The 20,462-nt window shown below is 38.8% G+C and overlaps 3 protein-coding genes across 4 annotated transcripts; 1 reads left to right on the top strand and 2 right to left on the bottom strand.

Annotated features, from left to right (window-relative positions):
* Positions 1–176: 176 nt before the first annotated feature.
* Positions 177–7,677, bottom strand: hnrnpa0a (heterogeneous nuclear ribonucleoprotein A0a). The gene is made up of 4 exons (XM_084431279.1): positions 6,806–7,677; positions 4,065–4,183; positions 3,889–3,964; positions 177–333 (listed from the first exon to the last, which is right to left on the bottom strand). Exons 1-2 carry the CDS (start codon positions 7,617–7,619, stop codon positions 4,128–4,130), a joined length of 870 nt encoding a protein of 289 aa, XP_084287405.1. The 5' UTR covers positions 7,620–7,677; the 3' UTR covers positions 177–333; positions 3,889–3,964; positions 4,065–4,127.
* A 166-nt stretch (positions 7,678–7,843) lies between these two features.
* On the top strand, positions 7,844–15,665 carry dpf2l (D4, zinc and double PHD fingers family 2, like). 2 transcript variants are annotated; one of them, XM_084431277.1, is made up of 11 exons: positions 7,844–7,976; positions 8,712–8,872; positions 8,958–9,065; positions 10,445–10,641; positions 10,741–10,833; positions 10,960–11,044; positions 11,807–11,938; positions 12,119–12,250; positions 12,342–12,454; positions 12,536–12,617; positions 14,670–15,665. In XM_084431277.1, the coding sequence occupies exons 1-11, from the start codon at positions 7,945–7,947 to the stop codon at positions 14,750–14,752; spliced, it is 1,218 nt and encodes a 405-aa protein (XP_084287403.1). In that variant the 5' UTR covers positions 7,844–7,944; the 3' UTR covers positions 14,753–15,665. The 2 variants fall into 2 exon arrangements, with proteins under 2 accessions (XP_084287403.1, XP_084287402.1); XM_084431276.1 differs by having other exon boundaries at positions 12,342–12,617.
* A 491-nt stretch (positions 15,666–16,156) lies between these two features.
* Positions 16,157–20,462, bottom strand: chrm1a (cholinergic receptor, muscarinic 1a). Its single transcript, XM_084429740.1, has 2 exons — positions 19,821–20,462; positions 16,157–16,920 (listed from the first exon to the last, which is right to left on the bottom strand). Exons 1-2 carry the CDS (start codon positions 20,454–20,456, stop codon positions 16,222–16,224), a joined length of 1,335 nt encoding a protein of 444 aa, XP_084285866.1. The 5' UTR covers positions 20,457–20,462; the 3' UTR covers positions 16,157–16,221.

Here is a 20,462-nt window from a genome sequence, read left to right on the forward strand (position 1 = left end):
GCTAAGAGCTTAAAGCTAGGTAACGGTTTCTCATTGCTTAGCTGATTTCCAATCATATTATTGGAAATATCATATCATATTATATATTATCATATATATATATATAAATGTTGTATTAAAACCTTAATAACAGACTCAGAAGTTATCCAGTTTTTTTTTTTTATTTTTTTTTTATTGAATTCATATCAGACATTCAATGCCAGGTTCATTCCTGCTCATATGCACAAGTACAATGATTCCAATCACTGTTTTCATTTGATTCAACAGCAGTCAAAGGATCAGATGAAGCCGCCCTCCAGGTACTATTATCATGGCATCATCTTGGCACCAGGCCTGTAAAGACAAGACAAGACATTTCTAAGTTAAGAGAGCATAACAGATTTAAACACACAAGAGATAAGGGAGATAAGGGAAAATGCACTACATCAAAGTAGAAACTGTTTATCTAACTTCAAGTGCCCCATTATGTTTTTTTTTTTTTTTTTTTTTTTTAAAGATGTTACCTTTCATGTAATAATTCATTAACATTTATATAGCGCTTTTCTCTGCACTCAAAGCGCTTCGCATGGAAGGGAGGAACTACCAATGTGCAGCATCCACCTGGATGCAATATTGTGCCAGAACGCCCACCACACACCAGCTTAGTGTAGAGGAGACAGAGTGATGAAGCCAATCAGTATCCACATTTTTCCTGAGCTAACGATGAGCGCCGTCATGATGGATTCTAACTTCCGTTTGGATGCCGTCCTGTTCCGGTCTCCATAGGACCCCATTATTTAAAAGGAGTAAAAAGAGCGACTGAATTAAACTTTGAACATTACTAAAAATGTAAAATGATCACAGGGTTAAACTGTGCTGTTGTTGACTGCCACAACAACACAAACGCGAGAAATTCCTGGAAAGTACACATTTTGAGCACCAGCAAATCTGAAAAGAATGTCTGTATACGGGGTCATATGCTTTGCATTTTAAGCCAAAGACTGACAAGAGAAAACGAGCATGGCTTGCAGCACTTAAGTTAAAATACTCCCCATAAAAGGTATATGTGCGCTCTTATTTTGAGGACAAAATCCCCCTCGAACTTCACCTCGAGAGGGAGCTGCATGTGGGATATGAGTTCGGGCTGCTTCATGTTCTCTACGCGCTCATTAAACTTTGACATGTGAGGCACTGTAAAGTGATGGTACTATGGAGCCATGTGATTTTTAAAACCATTTTCACAAGTTTAACGTTTCATCAGCTCGGAAAATATGCTATGTTGACTAGAAACACTGTAGACTGGAAATGTAAAGGAAAATTCTGCTATGAGTCGGGCGAGACTACGGCGTTCAGGAAAAAGGTGGATATATGGGGATGATTAGGAGGCCATGATGATGTACAGAGGCCAATAGGCAAATCTGACCAGTAAACCAGGGTTAAACCCATACACTTTTTCAAAGGACATCCAGAGATTTAACGTCTCATCCGATAGATGGTGCTCTTTGACAGTTTAGTGTCCCCATCACTACCCTGGGGCGTTAGGACTCACAGACCAAAGGGTGAGCACCCCCTGCTGGCCTCACTAAACACCTCTTCCAGCAGCAACCTAGTTTTCCCAGGAGGTCTCCCATCCAGGTACAACCAGTCTTGGGCTACAGGGTGATATGGCTGCGGTTTGTGAATGTAAAAGGTCTGCAAAGTCAACGATAAATGGAGTTAATGTCTCTGCCTGAAACGAGCCATCAGTAATTCCAGTCTTACTTCCTGCATAAACCTACGTAGGTTTGTAACAAATTCGCATAACGCCAGTCTATGGTCTTCATTGGCTACCTGCAAACAACGTCTACTTTGACCCTCACACACTGTAGTTGTAGCTGAGGCCTGGAAGAGTTTACATCGTTGACATGTCGAGAAGATGCTGTTTTCAGCGCTGCAAAATCAAATCTTCCAAATGATGAGGACTGTTGGTAAAACCAACAAGGCAACAACATTATTACTGTTCGTTTCGGGTTTTTCGGAGTCAACTCCGATTCCCACATTGCTCTTGGAATCAACTTCATTTGCTTGAAGTCAAAACAGAGTCTGTAATAAGAATACAAGATTGCCATCATTACACACTAAACGTAGGCCATTTTTTCCCCTGACACAAAGCCTAAAACTACCTTTATGAAAACACACTTTTAGCGTGACTGGCCAAATGAGCCCAGTTTAGAGACGACATTACCTTGAAATGATGTCACCATTATTTCCTAGTTGCTGCCTTGGTCAAATATTATTTCAGAGTTACATTAAGGCGAGACACGGCAGCCAAAAATGCAGTGGTCAGTTTTGAGATTTTGGGCTAGTTTACTCCTTCAATATGTGTTCTTTCAAGCTGCTATAAAGAAAACGTTGAAAATATACATTAAGATGTTTATTTTATTAAATTTTGTTTACTTGCGGCAGTAAGTTTCTCCCGAATTTACCAAGAAGTTAGCATTCCAACTCGACATGCCAAGTTCCATCTGTTTACTGAAGTCTGTCATGACCGGTATCGTTGTAAAGCTCCGAGTCTCCTGCACAACGCTATGTAACCCAAATATGGGCATTTCCTTTCTATCAGGAACCAATCGTGAATGTCCAAAGGGGGATGTAAAGCCAATGACGAAATCTCATTTAGAGCTATTTAAATCTTTAAATGCCGTTTTCTCAAAATGAGTTTGTCATTCTCCAGTACAAACATCTCAGCTTATGTAGTACCTATGTACACCAAACTTTCCAGTTATACACTTAGCAGTATTATGAAGATATTTTCAGAGGGATTTGTTAATAAATCATTCCTGGCCTGATTTATGTGACATTTATATAAAATAAAATAAAGAATTTTTTTTTTTAAAGCAATGGACAGTATATTTGGATTTCCTAGTTAATGAAAGCATATATCCTGAAATCCCTCTGAATTTTTTTTTTCTCATCTTGTGTGTAAACAAAATGAAAAAAGAATTTTGCACCTGGCTTTATCATATGTCTACCGAAAATATATGCAAAATCGTGCATATTTAATTAGATAATGCCTAATTTGCATAATTAAACATACATATTTCTAAAACTTGTAATACATTTTTTATATATACTTGTGTAAGTAATCAACTGAGGAAGTTTCATGGTGATATCTATTATTTAAAAATGTTACCCTATTCACCTGTAGTGTCTCGCCTTAACGAGAGAAGGTACTGTATTCTTTACCGAATTCATCTAAACGGTTGGTTGAAGGTGATAAGCGCATTCTCTCTTATAGTGCAAAAAAGCTGCTTGGACAGGACAGTTCAAGATACTAAAAATAATATCTACACTACGCATACATACAATAAATGTGCACTAATGAGTATTCTTGTTGGCAGTTTTTTTTTTTTTTTGATTAGTGTAATGATTATGATTATTTAATGATTACCACAAAGCTGGCACACAGGCATGTATATAATTATAACGTAATTGGCTGTTATTTTATTGTAAATAAGCTACATGTAGGATAAAACTATGTAACTGATATCGTTTCTGCGACAGAACACACAAGCGATTTCAGGCACAGCAATGGAGTCGAAACAGAAGACTCTGAAAGGAGGGGTTTAGAGACTGAATTATTTATCGAACCGTTTCAGACACTGTGAGAAAAGAGGTGATGTTGCAGTGTATATCATGAGAAAATTTAAGTTTTTTTGGATTCAGCCTGTAGGAGACCTCCTAAACAAAATTGGGAAACTTTAAAACTGCATAATAGGGGCACTTTAAGAAAAAAAAAATCTCACTGAAAAGCCCCACAAAAAGATGAGGTTTGACAAATCACAGAAAATTCAAAAGGAGTATGTAATCTGTTTGATCTCAAAAGTAAAATCACTGAAACTTACAATGCAATATATTACAAAATCTTACCCGAAGGCATCTTGCCCAAGCATAGGCATCTTCCACAGGAATCTAGCATATGCGTTCATAAGCAAACTCTGCTAGACTGTAAAAAGAAGAGGGGGGAAACAGAATTGTAAACATACACGGTATGACCATGCATGCATTTATTTCAAATAAAAAGATACATTTTAAAACTTGCTCACCAAACTGACTGGAGTTCTTCCTTTTTTCCAAGCAACTGGATTCACAGCCACAGAAGAGGTTCATCAAGCGGCCGCACTTGGAAGTGAGATTTTATTTAAATCCTTCCATTGCATACCCTCTGTGGGAAAAAAAGACAGATGCAGATGCATGTAAGTGTCAAGTCAACAAACAGTGTCCTGAAACACGTCTGTCTACTGTCAATCTATGACACAACCCCCATCAGATTTACACACTGTCTTTAAGGAGGGTCTATGTAGGAGCTGTGCTTTAAGAATGAGAGTAGCAGATCTCACTTTTTTTTTTAAAAAGCCAATGCCAAGAAGTTTTACTGTTGAATCGTCACTAGTCTCACTGAATTATCAATAATATCCACTGTCCTCTTTAAGAGTCCCAGAAATGTAGGACAAAACACGAGCAAAACACCGAGATGAGGAGGGGAGGGGGATTGATAAGATGTAAAGTAAATAACTGAAAGCACAAACCTTGCTTAATAAATGCTGATCTCCTTTGCATTTGATGTCATTAATATCTGGAACTAATGCATCAAGTATACAGGAACTATAAGCTCCATTCTCCGGTTTGACCTTAAACTGGAAATCGGCTAAAATATTGGATTAACACATAACTACATAGACCACAATCACCACAGCGTCACACACATTGAACTACAGAGTATGTTCTAATTGCCACTTTTCCTCTGTTACATGATCACCGCAAGTTAACGCTATTCACAGCTAGCATTTAGGAAATGCTGAAATTTTGCATGCACGCTTTACTTTAACGACTCACAAATACCTGATTTTCTTCCAGGTGGATCCGAAGTATGTTAAAGACACACCTGATGTAATGTCTTGTGTATAAAGTATTTCTACAAACCTGGAAACCTGGTGCGATTATCCTATGGATTTTCAGCTGGGTTTCTACATCTCTGGAGTACCCCTGGAGAATCCAATGACGTAGTAGTGGACACAGCTAAGGTATAGATCCATCTTATTTGATCACTAAAAGTATTGGAACAAAGCTCTAAACATATTTTAAGAATAAAGACAACATAAGGCTGGGAAAATGTTAACATCCCCACATGTCTGATGCAAAGAAATGTAATTAATATTGAGCACTAGAGCCAATGGGTGCGCCTCCAATTTTAGTCTTACCTAGTTGGAAAGACAAATCACTAAACGGGCCTCGTATACGTCAAAACCACCCAATAAATCTCAGCTCGTCAAGAACCATAATGGCTACGGAGTAATGGTTTTTATTAACAGAAGTACATACAGTTCAGTTGTATCTGAAATAAACAATATTCAATAGGTTATTCCGTTGAAGCAGTAATACAATGAGACAAGAACATTAAAGTCCTTTACTAAATGATTAAACTGTAGAAAAACAACTCAAATCGGTCTTCAGAGTCCCGTCAGAAAGGTTCACTGTAACACCAATGACAATATTTTCAGTTTGCTTGAACTATTTAACAAAAGACACTAATTGGGAGAGACACGTTAGTCACTATATTAACGAATATTGAGGGGGTTTTAGGTAAGCCTGAACATTTGAAACTGTAACTAGTCCATTTAACTTTGTTTTTACTGAAACGCCACAGAAGTTTGTTTATTCCAACACGTTTCTTATGTTAGGACGAACAACTTCTAGTTGCCATCGAGCCTAATTAAATAAAATTAAATCTTTGATTGGTTGGCAACAGACTCCACAGCGAGTCCTTCGAGTGCATTAGTGAACGTCCACTTTTTCAGTGGCCATATTTCCTGAAATATTAATGAGTGAAAAAAAAAAAAAATGCAATCCCACAAAACCTTGCAAATGAAAAAAAGTTACCTTAACCTATTGATTTAAAGTTGAGTGCATATTTTTATATACACACAATATTTAAGTAGTTTGGGAGTCATTTGTGCTACACTGTTTTTACTATTATTTTACAAGCACAATTTGCTTGTTTCAATTCTTTGTTTTTTTACAGAATCATGGTTATTGTGGGTTTATCACTAGAAAAAAAAAATAGCATTTTACGTCGAGTTGCACTCTATAGATCACGTGATATGCAGATAATGCCTGTTGCCAACCAATGAAATATTTAATCTCTACAGGGGTTCACTGCGATTGACTCTACATTTAAACCAGAAGTCTTGAATTGAAGAAAACAAAGACACAATAAAGATACAATACATATACTAAAAGGAGAAAAACATGCCAACACTAACAAGCAAAAATACTAATGTTAACTTAATCCCAATGCACCAAAAAAAAAACGTGTGAGAAACAGTTTCGCAAACAGGTAGCCTGCCACCACTGGCCAGTCTTATAATAAGTAGAGATCCAGAGTAGTAGTCCTATGTCTTGCTGGGGGGGAAAAAAACCTCCCTAGTACTTCAGGGAAGAGAGCAAAAGGATGTGTAGTAGTAGTAGTAGTAACAGCTGTAAGATGTTGAGCAAAGTCGGATAGGTGAGCCCTACCTATGATTTGCTAGGCTGGATAAGTTGTGACCTCCTGAATGGAGCTTGAGTGATTCAGTCAATGCCACGCCATATTAAGGTGGCTAAATCTGGCTACTTAGCTGAAGATAATGTGTGGTCAAAACTGTGATGTGGGCTGGGGAAGGAGCTGCTCTTAATATGAGACCTAATAAACGCTCCTAATACGAGCCTCCGTAACCCCCCCTGCCGTAACCACCACCACCACCACCACCTCGGGAGTAAGGAGCGTTGCTTCTGCCCGAGTAATTACCTTTCATTGGGCCATAGCCAGAGGACTGCTGGCCATAGCCGCTGCCAAAGTCACTGTAGCCGTTACCACCGCCGTAGCCCTCCATTTGGTCCCCGTAGCCTCCCCCATACCCGCCACCGTATCCGCCTCCATAGCCGTCATTGCCCCCGTAGCCGCCGCCGCCATAGTTGCCGTATCCTCCGCCGCGCCCGCCGTAGCCGTTCTGCGGTCTGCCCATCCCCCGTCCACCTCCTCGGCCTCCGCGGCCACCGCGACTACCAGCAGCCTGCATCTCCTGCTTGGTCAGGGCTTTCTTCACCTCCACTTTATGCCCGTTAATAATGTGATACTTAAGCACCACGGCTTTATCGGCCGAGTCGTTGTCCTCAAAATACACAAAGCCGAAGCCGCGCTTCTTGCCGGTCTCTTTGTCTGTGATCACCTCCGCCTTCTCCACCGCGCCGAACTGGGAGAAGCAGTCGCGGAGGTGATCCTCCTCGATATCGTCTTTAAGACCGCCGATGAATATCTTCTTCACTTTCGCGAGAGCCTCGGGCTTGCCCGCATCTTCCCGCGCAACGGCCCTCTTCAGCTCGACGTTGTTGCCGTCCAGAACATGAGGTCGGGCCGCCATGGCCGCGTCTGCCTCCTCCGGGCTCGAGTAGGTCACGAAACCGAAGCAACGCGAGCGCTTCAGCTGCTGGTTCTGCACCACCACGCAGTCCGTGAGCTTCCCGTACTGCTCAAAATGCTCTCGCAGCCCATCGTCGGTGGTTTGGACGTTGAGACCGCCGACAAAGAGCTTGCAAAGTTGATTTTCCATTTGAGCCGTCATCTTCGTAATCTAATCTCTTCTGAGTTGATGTAAAATGGCGGTGAGATATAAATGGCGGCGGTGCGGGCGGAAGACGTCATTTAAACGTAACCACGCCCATCGCAGAATGAGATCAATGGTTTTTAGTTGTTTTGGCTTTCTAGTATTATCGTTTGTGTTTCGTTAAAATATTTTGTAAAATTTTCCGAAAAAAAAAATACTGTGGTCAGCTTCCATTTGCTATGACGGAAATCTTTTCATGTAAAGATAAGAACGTATCGTTGATTCAAAAAGGTCCCAATGCGCATGCGCAGTGAAGACAACAACAGCCCACTACAGCAAAACAATGGCGACTGCCGTGGAGAATATCGTTAAAGTGTGAGTACATGTAGTTTTTAAACTCTTTGAATGAATCTCTATATGATATTCTTAAATTATTGTTGAATTGGGATGGTTTTATATACTAAAGTCAGGCTGAAGTATTGTGGTGGTGTTTGGTTATCTAATCTGCTCCTCGTTCATTCATCGTTTTCTGTGACATCAAAGAGCGTTACAGCCATGTGTCTACTTTTTAAATCAGTTTCACTAACCAGTCACTGGTTAGTTTGCTTTTTTATTGCGTTCTGTTCTCCAACTTTTTAAGAAATGTCTATCAAATTGTCGTTGCTTTTTTTTAACACTGGCAAAAATGAATACATTACATTGGGGTCCATTGATGTCTATTGTTTGCATATCAGCACGTTGTGACGCACGAAATGTAAATTAAAAATACTCTCCCGTTTACGAAAATTAACCATTGTTTTATTGTATTTATTATTAAGTGTAGTAACCATGTTTTTTTTGGTGGACTGATTACCATTTTTATAACTACAGTTTTACTACAAATACCATGGTTAAACTATGGTTAGTTTAGCAAAACCATAGTTAATTTGTGGTTGCCATGTTTTTTTTGTAGTAAAACCATGGTTAATTTTCATAAGGGCCGTTATCTTCCCAAGACTAAGATTTAGCCTAATTAATGTAAAGTATATAACGTTATGTGCATCTGAACAGTAAATCTAAATCGCATGCTGTGTAGAAACTTATTCTCTCTTGTTTGTGTGTGGAATGAAGACTTGGAGAACAGTACTACAAAGATGCTCTGGAGCAGTGTCATAGTTATAACGCCCGACTGTGTGCCGAGAGGAGCATCCTCATGCCCTTCCTGGACTCCCAGACTGGAGTTGCTCAAAGCAACTGCTACATTTGGATGGAGAAGAGACACAGGAGCGCAGGTTTGGCATCAGCCCATTTACGCTGATTCTATTCTCAGTCTGTCCTACTGTAACTGACATGCAGACTTTATGATTACTATTTAAGGTACAGCACCAGGACAGCTGTACACATATCCCGCCCGGCGCTGGAGGAAGAAAAGAAGAGCTCACCCACCAGAAGACCCTGCTCTAGTTTTTCCTCCACTCAAATCTGGTATTCTGTTACAACATTAGTAGTAGATTTCTTGTTTGTATGCAAATTTCTAAGGTCTCTAAACTTCTGATGAATAACTTTGATGAAAAACCTGTTGCACACAATCTTCTACATGTCATCTGAATGATAGTTTATATTTCTTTAGCCAGTAAAAGAGTTTTTAGTTGAATTGTAAAAATGCCCCCCCTTCAGGTCATGGTACATGTCTTTTTGCTGTGAAATCTATTCTGATTTTTATAAAGTAAATGTGAAAATAACTTTTATATTGTTAGTAATATTTCAAGGTAAGCATTTATAGGCTGAAGCAACTGAGGTTAACTTGATAAATCACACATCATTTTTAGAACAATCATATTAGGATATGAGTATCGATATTAATATTAATATATGAGTACCAGTGAATTGCAGTGTATTATATGTTTTGGCCCCCACAATTAAAACTACAGAGCTTTGATCATAAAGCTGAGCATTTAAATATCATCTTTCTAAGACATATTTTTGGGACATATAGTGAGACAAAAACTCATTGATTTACATTACAAACTATCAGAATTTCATCTTACTTTTGGCCATATAAATGACAACAACTGCAGCAAATTGCATATTTGAATAAAAATTGTGGTATTTTTTTTCTCCTTGAGTATGGGCTTCAAATTCTCCCATGTCATATGAGCCATAAAAGGCTGATGTATCAAATACGATACTCAACAGAAACGCATACAAGCTGCTGCTTCTTCTTTTTTAGATTTTGTCTAGGCTATAGTTTCAATAAATTATTCATTTTTTATTTTTTAAATAGTAGTGTTGTAGTATCTTGAGACCATTTTTTTAAAGGTCTTGGTCTTGTCTCGGCCTCGACCACATTTGTACTTGGTCTTGTCAATTTTTGACAAAATTTGATCAGCTGCTTTAAACAAATCGGTTGAATAAATTATTCTGTGACTCACTCATTGATTTCAGTTTCATATTTAAAAGTAGACCTATCATTTTATTTTTCCATCATATTTCTATATTCAAAATGTTTTTTTTAAAACATTAATCTCAACATTATTTATGCAGATGTAATTGTACCAATTCAGATGCAACTTCAGTGCCACCTCTGCAACACAAAGATGAATGTTATGTTTTAGTGATTTGATTGGTATCAGCTCTATAGTGTCAAATTCTAATTGTGTTTATTGATTAAATATAAGACATTTCTCAGACATTTGAGGAGTGCTGGTCTTGTCTTGGTCTTGACAAATTAGATATTTTGGACTAATATGTCATAGGTCAAGCTTTACATGGTTAAAAAGTTTGAGATATGCTAGTCAGAAAAAATATTTAAAATTAGATTATAAATCATTACTAAATGATTAAAGAGAGGCATGTTTCCAAAGCTGAGCTGGAGCTGGGCCTGAAAAAAGATGTGTTGGGCCCGTTGGATGGGAGCAGTCTGGAAGCCTTGCTGAAAGGAGAGCCGCTGGATAAAAGAGTGCCCACAGAGCTGAGACCACCTGAGGAAGAAACCAGTCTGTCTGAGATCACTGGAACCAGCACGGCCAGCAGCCACAGTGGATCCACACGCATCAGGAAGGTATATAGCAGGGCTTTTCAATATGGCCTCTTATGTCTCTGGGCTTTTCATGTATTTTCAGTATGAATGCATGGCCTGATTGTTTCCTGTCATTCTCAGAGGATCCTTGAGCCCGAAGAATACTTGGATGATCTGGACGATGAAGATTTTGAGGAGGAAACTCCAAAAAGACGAGGAAAAGGGAAGTCTAAGGTACCGTGCCTAGTCTGCTGCTGCTTGATTAATTGAACATTGATAATCTCCTCTTGTGATGGTGCCTACTGGTCATACGATGGCCTGAAGGAATAGAGTTAATAAAATCTCATTTTAATCTGCCAGGGTCGAGGAGTTGGGAATGGAAAAAAGAAAATGGAAGCTGCTGCAGCTGCCCAGGAAGAACGAGACAAACCGTATGCTTGTGACAGTGAGTTTTGTTGAGAATGTTATTCTGGACATATATATCTCAAAAGTTTGGGCTTAGTAAGATTTGAATTATTTTTAATAATGAGAATTATGTGACACCGAAGGAATGGCTGTTGGAAGTTCATGTTTTGGCATCACAGGAATAAGTTACATTTCAAAATATACTAAAATGTGATAATTTCTCAGTATTACTTTTTTCACTGTTTAAAAAAAAAAAAAGTGGTAAGCATAAGATATCTCTTACAAAAACTATTTCTTTCAAAAATATTAAAAGATTTTACTGACCCCAAACCTTTGAACAGTAGTCTATGCAAATATTATTGGTCATCTGGAGAGGGAGCTTTGATTGTGAAAGTTACATAGTAACTTTTAATATTTTTACATTGAAACTGAGGAAACTAGTTCCGTTGGACACTTTTAAAGTAGTTTTAAATGATTTGGATCGGGCTGTAGATGTTTTAGCTAGCTATGTATTGATATTGAAATTTGATTGGATTTGCTTGTGTGTGTATATGTGTATGTATTGTTGGATGTTATTTGTTAAACTCAAATTTGCTGTGTCTGTCAGTCTTGGCCAGGACGCTCTTGTAAAAGAGATTCTTAATCTCAATGTGCTTCTTTCCTGGTAAAATAAAGGTTATAATAATATAATAATAGTACATTGAACGCCTTTATGCTAAAAGATCAATGAAAATCCTGTTTTCCATAATGCATAATGCTTTTTACACGACTGTTTTAATTTTAAACCTTTTCTTTTTAATAGTCTGTGGGAAACGCTATAAGAACAGACCAGGCTTGAGTTACCACTACACTCACTCTCACCTGGCTGATGAGGAGGGAGAAGACAAAGAAGAACCTGAGATTCACACCCCTGCACCACAAGAGGAACCCAAGAGTGAGCGTTCATTCATGATGGCTGCACAGTATGCGGTCGTTACACATCACTTGTGCATTATCACTTTAAAGGATTTAACAAGTACAAGATGTTCTGTTCGATTCGATTTGGATAGTCCTGCTTGTCAAAACATTAACGGAAGCAGGAAAACAGTTGATCTGATGCTCTGTTTTATTACAGCCCCTAAAAAAGGACCAAATGGCCTGGCATTACCCAATGACTATTGCGACTTCTGCTTGGGTGACTCCAACATGAACCAGAAAACAGGCCAGTCTGAAGAGCTGGTGTCCTGCTCTGACTGTGGACGTTCAGGTATGACCCCTAGGCACAGAATGAAATCTAAACCATCTACGCTCAGATGCACGTAATTCATGCATGGCATTTTTCTCTCATCCCTCATAAGGACATCCTTCGTGCCTGCAGTTCACTGCCGTGATGATGGCAGCCGTAAAGACTTACCGCTGGCAGTGCATTGAGTGCAAGTGCTGCAATGTTTGTGGCACATCTGAGAATGACGTGAGTCTCCGCATATTATCACTCAAACAAACCCCTTATACAGAAAACCATCGGTTAATGTGCTTAAATCTTCTTTCCCAGGACCAGCTTCTGTTCTGTGATGACTGTGACAGAGGATACCACATGTACTGCCTCAGCCCTCCCATGTCAGACCCTCCAGAAGGTACTAGCAATCATTTGCATGTGCACCAATAATTAAAAATGTTTTTTTTTTTTTTTACAATAATTGGAGTAAGGACTTAATCGCAGTAAGATGTGTTCATGACACAAGCAAACTCCCGTTTCCATGCAATTTTCATTATTCCCTAAGAATTGTGGTTAAAAATGTACTCGCATACAGTAAGTGTGTTACTTTGGCCACTGTTTCATTCTACTTACGTCAAATGCAAAAACACATTTCTATTGACGTATTGGATTTTTTTCCCTCTTAAATGCCTAAAATGTCTCCATTTCGATGTATTCGACCATGAATATACTGTATTTTATTCATATCTCGATACGTTGTCGATATAAGCTTAGTTTCTTAAGCACCCCAAAAAATGTGATGCCTTCTTTACTGCTATGTATACGAATCTGCGCATGAAAACATCATCCATCCGTGTACATCACAAGCACATACGCACTTTGGCTAGAGATGGAATAGAAGTTTGGCTTAAGCCACATATTTTACTATGATTATGAGCTTAATTGGATCAATTTGATCCAAGTATTTCATTTTCATGAGGTACATTTTGCAAAATTGCTTAAACGTCATAATCGCATTACGAGGGTGCATGTAAATGTAGTTGTTATTTACTCAAACTCAAGTCGTTCTAGACTCATTTTACTTTTTAGCTTTTGTGAAATGCAAAAAGTAGAAATTTTTAAGAATGTCTACACTGATTCTTTCAATAGAATGAGAGTGGGGCATCTCCAAAAATATCCACAGAAGCGCAAAAAAACAATTTGTTTTATGACTGCTACAGTCTATGCTGCCACCAGTAAAGTAAATAAAGACTGCACTGAGATGTATCTGTATATAGAGTAGGGCTGCATTCTCGACAAACCCGCGCTGAATGAACGGAACCGCACTGGACAACTGGTTGTCTGCCACGTAATATAATGTGAGAGCCTTGGCGGGTTTAGTTTACTCACAGAGATGGAGAAATGATTTGCGTTCATCTGCAGATCCACCGGAGCTGAATGTGGTTGTGAGAGTCCTGAAAATGTGTAGGTTCGTATCAAGCGGCGCTGCCATACTAGCCATTAGCATCTGCTCTAGAGTTTTGTTTTGTGTGAAATATGACAGTGGATTAGGGATGAACACAAAGTGCGTAATCCATTACGCCGAAGCGTCGTTCCAGGCCTACTTCGCTGTATAGTGGGTGTGCCTATTGACAGAAAAGCATGTTAAGTTAAACATCATGGTGTGTTACTAATTTAGCTTCCACATTCTGCACAAACACTTGGATATGTTCCCAGTAATACTATCTAGGTTAACATGAATGTTTGAGGTAAAGTGGCTAACGTTAGACTACTACTTGCATGTTTCAAGCGATAAGCCATGTTTGAGTTTGATGAATGATAGGTGAACGTTTGCCCGCTGAGTTTGCACTTCACCTTTTTGGGGTCATCCTTTACCCTCTCAAAATGATCCCACAAATGGACCAACATGTTAACGATCTGTCCGTCATGGAGCGCATGACTTTGCCACTTTTCTGCAACCAACCAACCAAGCCTCTTCTCATCGAGTAATATTTAGTTGACCTTTAGGGAGCAGCCCTAATATAGAGTACTATAGCTCTGAAATCCACAAAGTCCCAGTAAAACATTCGAAATAATATGCATGAGATAAGAAAAAAGCGTTTTGTTTTTAACATCAAGAATATATAATTATAATTTAAGAACTTATATAATGTGGCATGAGAGATTCTTTTTTTAACAGAAGCAGAAATAAAAATGTTTTGCATGTCACACTACTGACTTGCGTGATTTAGTCCAAGTCTTGTGATGCAGTACAATAGCATTGTGTGAAGAAAAGGCCAAAAAGTAAAGTCAGTATGCTTTGAAAAGTTCTCAAATCTCATGTCTGTGTGCATATTCAAACTAGTCTTGTGAAGACCAAAACGGCAAGGTTATACAACAAGTTTATGCATTTATTGCTGTTTTAGTTAGTACTAGTTATAGTTCTGCATTGCTGCTGCTGATCAGTATTTGGCTTTAATCATGTTTACAGGAAGCTGGAGTTGCCACCTGTGTCTGGCTCTTCTGAAGGACAAGGCCTCCATTTATCAGAGCCAGAACACCGCAATGGAGTGACGAAGCAACCGCGACAACAGTCTACCTTGAAGAACACGCCAGAAACACACTTAAACTGTTGTGAGACTTTCCAGAGTGATGGAGAGGCTGAAAGAGAAATCATTGCCCCTAACATAGCCTTTGTTTTTGGTTTTTATTTTGCTATGACTGTTACTCACATCATGAGCAGTGTTTGAAATTACAGAGGGCGCATTTGAAATAGATTATATACACTTCATGCATTATGTGCAGTATTTCCACATTCCTTCATGTTGGGGCCAATGGTTCAGATGATTAAGCACCTGTTTATGCATTGCCAAATATTATTATTTTTTCTTTATTGCTCATTCAAGATACATTTGTTTACATAGAGCAAACATATGGCTTAATCCTTTTAAGGATGTTATGGATTTAAATATTCATTTGTATAAGTAGTGCATCCCTGTTTATCTTTGTCGTATATAATTATTTTCTTGCAAGTTATTCTTTCAGGAAGTATTTGTGCCAAGGTCCAGATTCAAAAACCAGAAGATGGTGCTGCATTTTTAATTTTTATTATCATATCATCATGTTTTGCTACATTCACATATTGATCCATTTTATTCCCACAAAACACTCTCATAAAGGCGGGTTATCTTTCGTAGTAGAATTTTGTATGTGATATAACCAATATCTATTATAGTTGACTAACCATATTGAATTATCGTGAGTACTGTATCGTTTTGTATTAGTTTTTTTTTTTTTTTTTTTTTGGTATATCATGTCAGTTTGTATTTGGTATTGAATGTAAATGCTGTATTTTTCTGTCTTTTTTATTTACATTTTTCATATTGGCCTTTCCATAATAAACATACATGTAACAGAGAAATAATCTTAATTGAGTATTTTTTATGACCACTACTAGCACAGTAAATAAAGACTACGATGTATCAGTGTATAGAGTCCTACAGCTCTCAGATCCACAAACACCCAGTAAAACATCCACATGTGAAATAATATGCATGAGATATAAGAATATATTTTTAAAATAGCTTTTGTTTTTAACTGCAAGATTTTAGATAAGACATTTTATAATAATTTAAGATCTTATATCTCATGACAAATTTTTTCACAGAATTAGAAAAAAAGTTTTGCATGTCACACTACTAATATAATGTCTACAGGTCTAGTGCAAATTTGTACGTTAAAGAGTTTATGCTTGATAAACACATACTCAGATGCTACATTTGTATTTTAAATGCGTCAAAGATAGGCAATTCAACCCTGAAAACTGCTACATGCCCTGCCAAAACGTGATTACACAAACAGAGAATCTGACCCTCGTATATTTGATGCACAACCTTGATCTCTGGGATCTTTTCAAGCCCACATGCTCTCTGGCATCCTAATATCGATCAGTATTTGTCCCTGAACTCATGACTGGTCAACCAGTGCTGAATCACCAATATCATGAATAGAAAATCCAACTCTTAATAAATGTCATGATGAAATCAGCCATTTCCTGTTGGGGTCCACCTGATCCCCTTCTTATGCTCCTTCCACCTACAGAGCAGCAGTGCCTTGAACGTGACCCGGAAGTGCTTGTTACAGAGCGCGTAGCAGAGAGGGTTGACTGTGCTGTTGACGTAGCAGAGCCAGTATCCCAGCTGCCACAGCCCCTCAGGAACACAGTCGTCACAGAAAGTGGACACTAGAACCATGATGTTATAGGGTGTCCATGTCACAATGAAAGCCAGGAGAATGGCACTAAGGGTCCGGGCCGCTTTCTTCTCCCTGATCAGACACGAGGTCCGGGCTTTCCGGCCCTGCTGGCCTGTGGTCAGTGATAGAGCAGAAGGTTGAGCAGCACTTGTGGTTATAGGACTCATAGGCGAATTAAGTGAATTCTGACTGCCTGACTGACAGCTCCGCATGGATTGATTATTGACCGCAGTCTTATCCATTCGAACAAGTGGAATGTATTTGTTACTGTCGTCTGTTCTTGGAGAAATGTGGTCTGTGTCCATCTGTGGATGGCTGTATGTGGTATATGAGTTGGACGTCTCGTCCCTCTCCCTTCGTTTCTTCCACCACGCTGCTGTTTGATGGGTGATGGTGGGACAGATGGTCCTTTGTCCCTTCCTGGGCTGCTTCTGGTCTGTTTGTGGTCTCACATCCTCAACACTGCGAGAATTGCTTTGACAAGATCTCTGGGAGACAAAAAATATTGACAAATAAAAATTAACATCTTTGCTCTTTCATCTATATAAATGTCATTTATTAGTTCACTTAAATTGGAATGATTTTAACAAAGTTTATTTAAAACCCAATGAAATCCAAATGAGTATTTTTGTGTCTTCAAGTCGACTTCAAGTCGATCTGTATGCTAATGTGCTCCAAAAAACGGACAAATTACACATTTATCAGAAATAAAAATATGAAATTTATAACCTTTTTTTTTTCAAAGGAAAATGGACCAAAAGGATTATTTTATACACATAGGTTTCAGTCATTTTTTTGTCCAGTGAAAGCTCTCTAGAATGATAAATCTAAAAAACTTTTCGGGGGGAATCAATATTTGATGAAATACTTAAACTTAAAAAACTTAAACAAAAAATATATATGTTGCCCTAGGAGGTTGAAGTTTACTAAAATTACTCAAACTAAAACTGAAATAAAAATGTAAATGTAAATAAATTAAAGCAAAAAAAAAAAATATATATATATATATATATACAGTGAAAGTATTCAGACCCCCTTACATGTTTCACTCTTTGTTATATTGCAGCCATTTGCTAAAATCATTTAAGTTAATTTTTTTTCTCATTATTGTACACAAAGCACCCCATATTGACAGAAAAACACAGAATTGTTGACATTTTTGCACATTTATTAAAAAAGAAAAACTGAAATATCACATGGTCCTAAGTATTCAGACCCTTTGCTGTGACACTCATATATTTAACTCAGGTGCTGTCCATTTCTTCTGATCATCCTTGAGATGGTTCTACACCTTCATTTGAGTCCAGCTGTGTTTGATTATACTGATTGGACTTGAATTGAGGAAAGCCACACACCTGTCTATATAAGACCTTACAGCTCACAGTGCATGTCAGAGCAAATGAGAATCATGAGGTCAAAGGAACTGCCTGAAGAGCTCAGAGACAGAATTGTGGCAAGGCACAGATCTGGCCAAGGTTACAAAAAAAATTCTGCTGCACTTAAGGTTCCTAAGAGCACAGTGGCCTCCATAATCCTTAAATGGAAGACGTTTGGGACGACCAGAACCCTTCCTAGAGCTGGCCGTTCGGCCAAACAGAGCTATCGGGGGAGAAGAGCCTTGGTGAGAGAGGTAAAGAAGAACCCAAAGATCACTGTGGCTGAGCTCCAGAGATGCAGTCGGGAGATGGGAGAAAGTTGAAGTAAGTCAACCATCACTGCAGCCATCCACCAGTCGGGGCTTTATGGCAGAGTGGCCCGACGGAAGCCTCTCCTCAGTGTAAGACACATGAAAGCACACCTGAAGGACTCCAAGATGGTGATAAATAAGATTCTCTGGTCTGATGAGACCAATATAGAACTTTTTGGCCTTAATTCTAAGCAGTATGTGTGGAGAAAACCAGGCACTGCTCATCACCTGTCCAATACAGTCTCAACAGTGAAGCATGGTGGTGGCAGCATCATGCTGTGGGGGTGTTTTTCAGCTGCAGGGACAGGACGACCGGTTGCAATCGAGGGAAAGATGAATGCGGCCAAGTACAGAGATATCCTGGACGAAAACCTTCTCCAGAGTGCTCTGGACCTCAGACTGGGCCGAAGGTTCACCTTCCAACAAGACAATGACCCTAAGCACACAGCTAAAATAACGAAGGAGTGGCTTCACAACAACTCCGTGACTGTTCTTGAATGGCCCAGCCAGAGCCCTGACTTAAACCCAATTGAGCATCTCTGGAGAGACCTGAAAATGGCTGTCCACCAACGTTTACCATCCAACCTGACAGAACTGGAGAGGATCTGCAAGGAGGAATGGAAGAGGATACCCAAATCCAGGTGTGAAAAACTTGTTGCATCTTTCTCAAAAAGACTCATGGCTGTATTAGATCAAAAGGGTGCTTCTACTAAATACTGAGCAAAGGGCCTGAATACTTAGGACCATGTGATATTTCAGTTTTTCTTTTTTAATAAATGTGCAAAAATGTCAACAATTCTGTGTCTTTCTGTCAATATGGGGTGCTGTGTGTACAATAATGAGGGAAAATTTTTTACTTAAATGATTTTAGCAAATGGCTGCAATATAACAAAGAGTGAAAAATTTAAGGGGGTCTGAATACTTTCCGTACCCACTGTATATATATATATATATATATATATATATATATATATATATATATATATATATATATAACTGAATAAAAATGACAAAAGCGCATAACAAAATGACTAAAACTGAAAAAAAAAAATGAAAAAAATAAACTCAAAATATTAATAAATACTATAATAGCCAACTACATAAATATTACTAAAATAACACTGGCTCTGACTAGCAATAGCATGTAGTACATCATGATTGGTTGGCATGTCTTTTAAGTTGCCCTAAAACTTGTACCTTATTTCTTTCATAATCAGAATTTTTCTCTGTATTATTGCTTGAATTGGTCATAATTGTATTGGTTTTCCCATTCTTTTGTACAAGTCTTTTGTATAATCTCTATAACTAACAAAAGCCTGTTCCTTACATCATCCTCCAGGAAGTGATGTTATTTTAGGTAGAAAAACAACAGCACAAACATTAGTAAGGCTGCATCTGAATCCTTCCTTACTATAGGCGAAAAACGCTGGTAGGTCACAATGATAATGACTTATTAATTTGTTTCCTTGTTTTAGGTAAATCACGACCATGTTGTAATAAATCATTCCCTCATTTTAGTTAAATCAAATAGTACACTGAAAGGAACAAATGAATAAAATGTGACCACAAATTAATAATTTGTCGTAAAGATTTTTTTAATTAGTAGCTACGATATCTGTTTTTACTTCCGCATGTCATGTTCAGGGCTTCATACCCACTCAAATTTTAAATAATGGACAACCCTTTTAATGTAAAACTCACCTGAGATGCGTTTCCAGTGCGTCCTCCCTGTGATGCTATCAGTCCAGCTAGCTGCTGAGAGCGTTTCTCTGTCTCACGATACACCCGCCAGTACAACGCAACCATAACACTTACTGGCAGGTAAAATGCAGCAATGGCTGTTCCAAATGTGATCACAGGCTGAGACAGGAACTGGATTGAGCACTGGAATTCTGGAACGGTCCGTTCACCCACTATATACTGCCAGAACAAAATGGCTGGAGCCCAAAGCACAAAGGAGACGGTCCATGCTAGAGTGATCAGCACTGCAGCTCTTCTGGGTGTTCTAGTGGCTCGATAGGTCAGAGGTCGCATGACAGAGAGGTAGCGGTCGACACTAATGGCCAGCAGGTTCATAACAGAGGCATTGCTTGCCACATAATCCACAGCCAACCACACATCACAGGCTAGGTTTCCTAAAGTCCACTGGCCAATCAGGATGTAGGTAGTGTAGAGGTTCATCGAGATGGCGCCCAAAATGAAGTCAGCAACGGCCAAGCTTAAAAGGAAGTAGTTGCTCACTGTCCTCAGGAGTGGGTTGACCCGAAAAGAGATCATGACCAGGACGTTGCCTATGATGGTGATGAGGGAGAGTGGAATGGTTATGAGAGTGATCATTGCTGT

This window comes from Rutilus rutilus, assembly GCF_951802725.1.
Source record: "Rutilus rutilus genome assembly, chromosome: 14".
Taxonomy (NCBI): domain Eukaryota; kingdom Metazoa; phylum Chordata; class Actinopteri; order Cypriniformes; family Leuciscidae; genus Rutilus; species Rutilus rutilus.